Here is a 2,869-nt window from a genome sequence, read left to right on the forward strand (position 1 = left end):
TTCAATCGGCAGGAGAGAAATCGCTGCGCTCAGGACATCACACAGCAGCAAAACCAGAATAGACCGACTCCGACAAAAACCCTGTCGCGCAGCGTCCGCGTTGTCACATCGGAGAGAATGGACACACTGAATTAAAACATTTAACATGATTTATTAAAACATTGATTGGACCAGTAATTTGGGTTATTTAAAGATTTTTGCTACTTGGTTCTCCGGGAGACGTAGCGCACAGAAACGCACACAGAGACGTAGCTGAAAGCCCCAACTCCTAGTGGGCACTGAGGGAGGAGTGTGAAGATGCCGGGGGATCTGAACTCGATGTGTTCTCGTGTGTGGAGTGTGTGTCTGCTCCTAGTGTGGATATGTCTTGGCACGAGGGTCGTCGGTGTGGTCGGGTCGCACCAAGGGAGCATCCCTCTCTCCGTGTGAGTATCCTACTGAAATAAATGTCAAACTGTCACAAAGCTATCATTAACGGTCACTTTCACAATACAAATAGCAGCCTATAAAATACTTTTTTTTATTTTTTATTGATCAAATTCTATTGTTATTATGTGTAATAATGGGGGAATATCTTTCATAGCTGTGTATTTCAAACCTCAGCAACAAAGTTTATTTGGTAGGCTTAGGTTAGGCTACTGACTGAGGCACTTCGCGGGGGTCGGTCTGGTACAGATAGTGATTCAGATGATATGCGACTCCAGCGGAAGTCGCACTCTGCACTCAAAATATATATATATCTTTTTAGTTTCCAATATGTCAATATGTAATAAATTCAATTGTATTATACAGTGACAAGCTATTCATTAATTTAAACGTTTTTTAGAACCTAAAAATACAGTTTTTGTTAGTGATACCACGTGCTTTTCTAATTCTTACAAAAATTTGACTACATACAGTAGCCTACATGATATTTTCTTATGTGGCCTGATGCTTAAATTCCATTGATGCTGTCAAGTGTGCAATAAGCCTATCTAACCAAAGCCATGAAATTGTCATGTAAGACCAGATCATACTGTTGCCCTCAGATGTGTTCTCACCTGGTGCTTTCCTCTGTCTACATTTAGTAGAAGCTTTTATCCACAGCAACGTACAGGAGCAATTAGGGTTAGGTGCCTTGCTCAAGGGTACATTGACAGATTTGTCACCTAGTTGACTCAGGGATTTGACCCTTCGGTTACTGGCCCAACACTCTTACCCACCAGACTACCTGCCGCCCCTCTGTGCATTAGATCATATTGGACTGAAAACAAACATTCTGTGGTTTTAGTATTTCTAGTATCTTCAGACAAGTCCGTATTGATCAATCAACATTTATTTTGTTGTGTTGAGCATTTCACAAATACATTTGTCACAAAGTGTATGTTTATAAAGAAACTGCAGTGCCTACACAAAGAGACCTGGCCTGTAAATACCAAAGACCATGAAGAGTAAGCTGATTCACAGTAGCTTAAATACACTGTAGCTGTGTGTGTGTGTGTGTGTGTGTGTGTGTGTGTGTGTGTGTGTGTGTGTGTGTGTGTGTGTGTGTGTGTGTGTGTGTGTGTGTGTGTGTGTGTGTGTGTGTGTGTGCGCATGTGTGTGTGCGCATGTGTGTGTGTGTGTGCAGGTGCAGGTGCGCGCGTCCATTCCTGACCAGTGTGCTCTCCTGTCTGTGTTCTCCGTGCAGGGTGAAGTTGTGGGCCTCAGCGTTCGGAGGAGAGATCAAGTCCATCTCAGCCAAGTACTCTGGTTCCCAGCTACTGCAGAAGGTAGGCTCTGCTCTGGAGAATCTATCACATCACAAACCTGTAATGTAGTCCACACAAAATACAAATATAATGTACACAAAAGAGGTCAGATATCATGAAATACAAAGGTCTTTCTAAAAGCTGTACATTTAACAGAATATGGTAAAATATGTTTTACTGGCTAGTTCTGGGTCCACAGCTATACATCTTCTATAGACTGTCCATTTTTTTCACATTTGATGACTATTCGATTACTATTCACTAGTTGTTGATGACAAAATACAAATAAAATTTTATCTGAAAATAACAATTTTATAACACCCCTGGCACAGAAAATAATGTTGAAAAAAACTGCTTTGCTGTAATTCTGGAGATATTTTGTAAATGATCCATACATTTTCACTTTCAACCTCTTGCTAGCTCACACCTTGCACACACCCGATTATTTTGCTGAAGATTTAATACGATAGATGAGAATATTGTCTATTAATCGACCGATTTATCTTGTTTTCAATCCATATTGTCGGATACAGATGTGAAGGCCTATGTGAAGGCCTATGTGAAGGCCGATATAAAGGCTGATATATTGTACATGGTACATATTTGTGATGTTATCACTGTTTGTTTCTGTGTATGTCTGGTGGACTGAAACATATAGGCTCTGTACGACTGTCATGTTCTACGGTTAAAATATGGTCTTTGAGGGAAGGAGAGGGAGAAGAGGGAAAATCGTTGTTAAACAACATTCCGTTTGTCGAAGGAAAATCTGTTGAAATGCAACTGGAATATTGAGGGGCAATTATGTAAATGGCTATCTTTTTTTCTTTTCTTTTTTGGAAACAGAGTGGCTTAAATGTGAGTTTGAACCCCTATAGAGAGTCAGCCACATATTTAAAAGCCTGTATGTGAGGTTTGTTAATGGGTGTTCTTTTCTCTAGTACTGTGTAGTGGAAGTAGTAGCAACACACACACAGAGACACACACACACACTTACAAGCACACTTAGCAAAGCATTATCTTTTATTGCTAAGCAACAAAACGTTTCACACATTTTCAACCCCCCCCCCCCCCACCCCTGCAATCCACACCCCCTCCTCCACCACTCAAACGTTGTGGCATTGCTTTGCAGTGCGTAGTGG

At 41.0% G+C, this 2,869-nt stretch overlaps 1 protein-coding gene and 1 long non-coding RNA gene across 4 annotated transcripts in view; one reads left to right on the forward strand and one right to left on the reverse strand.

Annotated features, from left to right (window-relative positions):
- The first annotated feature begins 297 nt into the window (after positions 1 to 297).
- cacna2d3a (calcium channel, voltage-dependent, alpha 2/delta subunit 3a) overlaps positions 298 to 2,869 on the forward strand; it is a 404,301-nt gene continuing 401,729 nt past the window's right edge. For both annotated transcript variants that reach the window (XM_071348965.1, XM_071348967.1), the window contains exons 1-2: positions 298 to 425; positions 1,670 to 1,751. In XM_071348965.1, the coding sequence (XP_071205066.1) occupies positions 298 to 425; positions 1,670 to 1,751 (210 nt within the window). The remainder of the gene's footprint in view (positions 426 to 1,669; positions 1,752 to 2,869) is intronic.
- The window catches only part of LOC139542949 (uncharacterized), a 31,526-nt gene continuing 28,966 nt past the window's right edge, over positions 310 to 2,869 (reverse strand). The window contains exons 3-4 of one of the 2 annotated variants that reach the window (XR_011668570.1): positions 1,637 to 1,788; positions 310 to 437 (exon numbers count right to left, since the gene is read on the reverse strand). This is a non-coding gene — a long non-coding RNA (uncharacterized lncRNA). The remainder of the gene's footprint in view (positions 438 to 1,636; positions 1,789 to 2,869) is intronic. The other variant, XR_011668571.1, reaches the window with a different exon arrangement.

This window comes from Salvelinus alpinus, chromosome 17 (assembly GCF_045679555.1).
Source record: "Salvelinus alpinus chromosome 17, SLU_Salpinus.1, whole genome shotgun sequence".
NCBI lineage: Eukaryota > Metazoa > Chordata > Actinopteri > Salmoniformes > Salmonidae > Salvelinus > Salvelinus alpinus.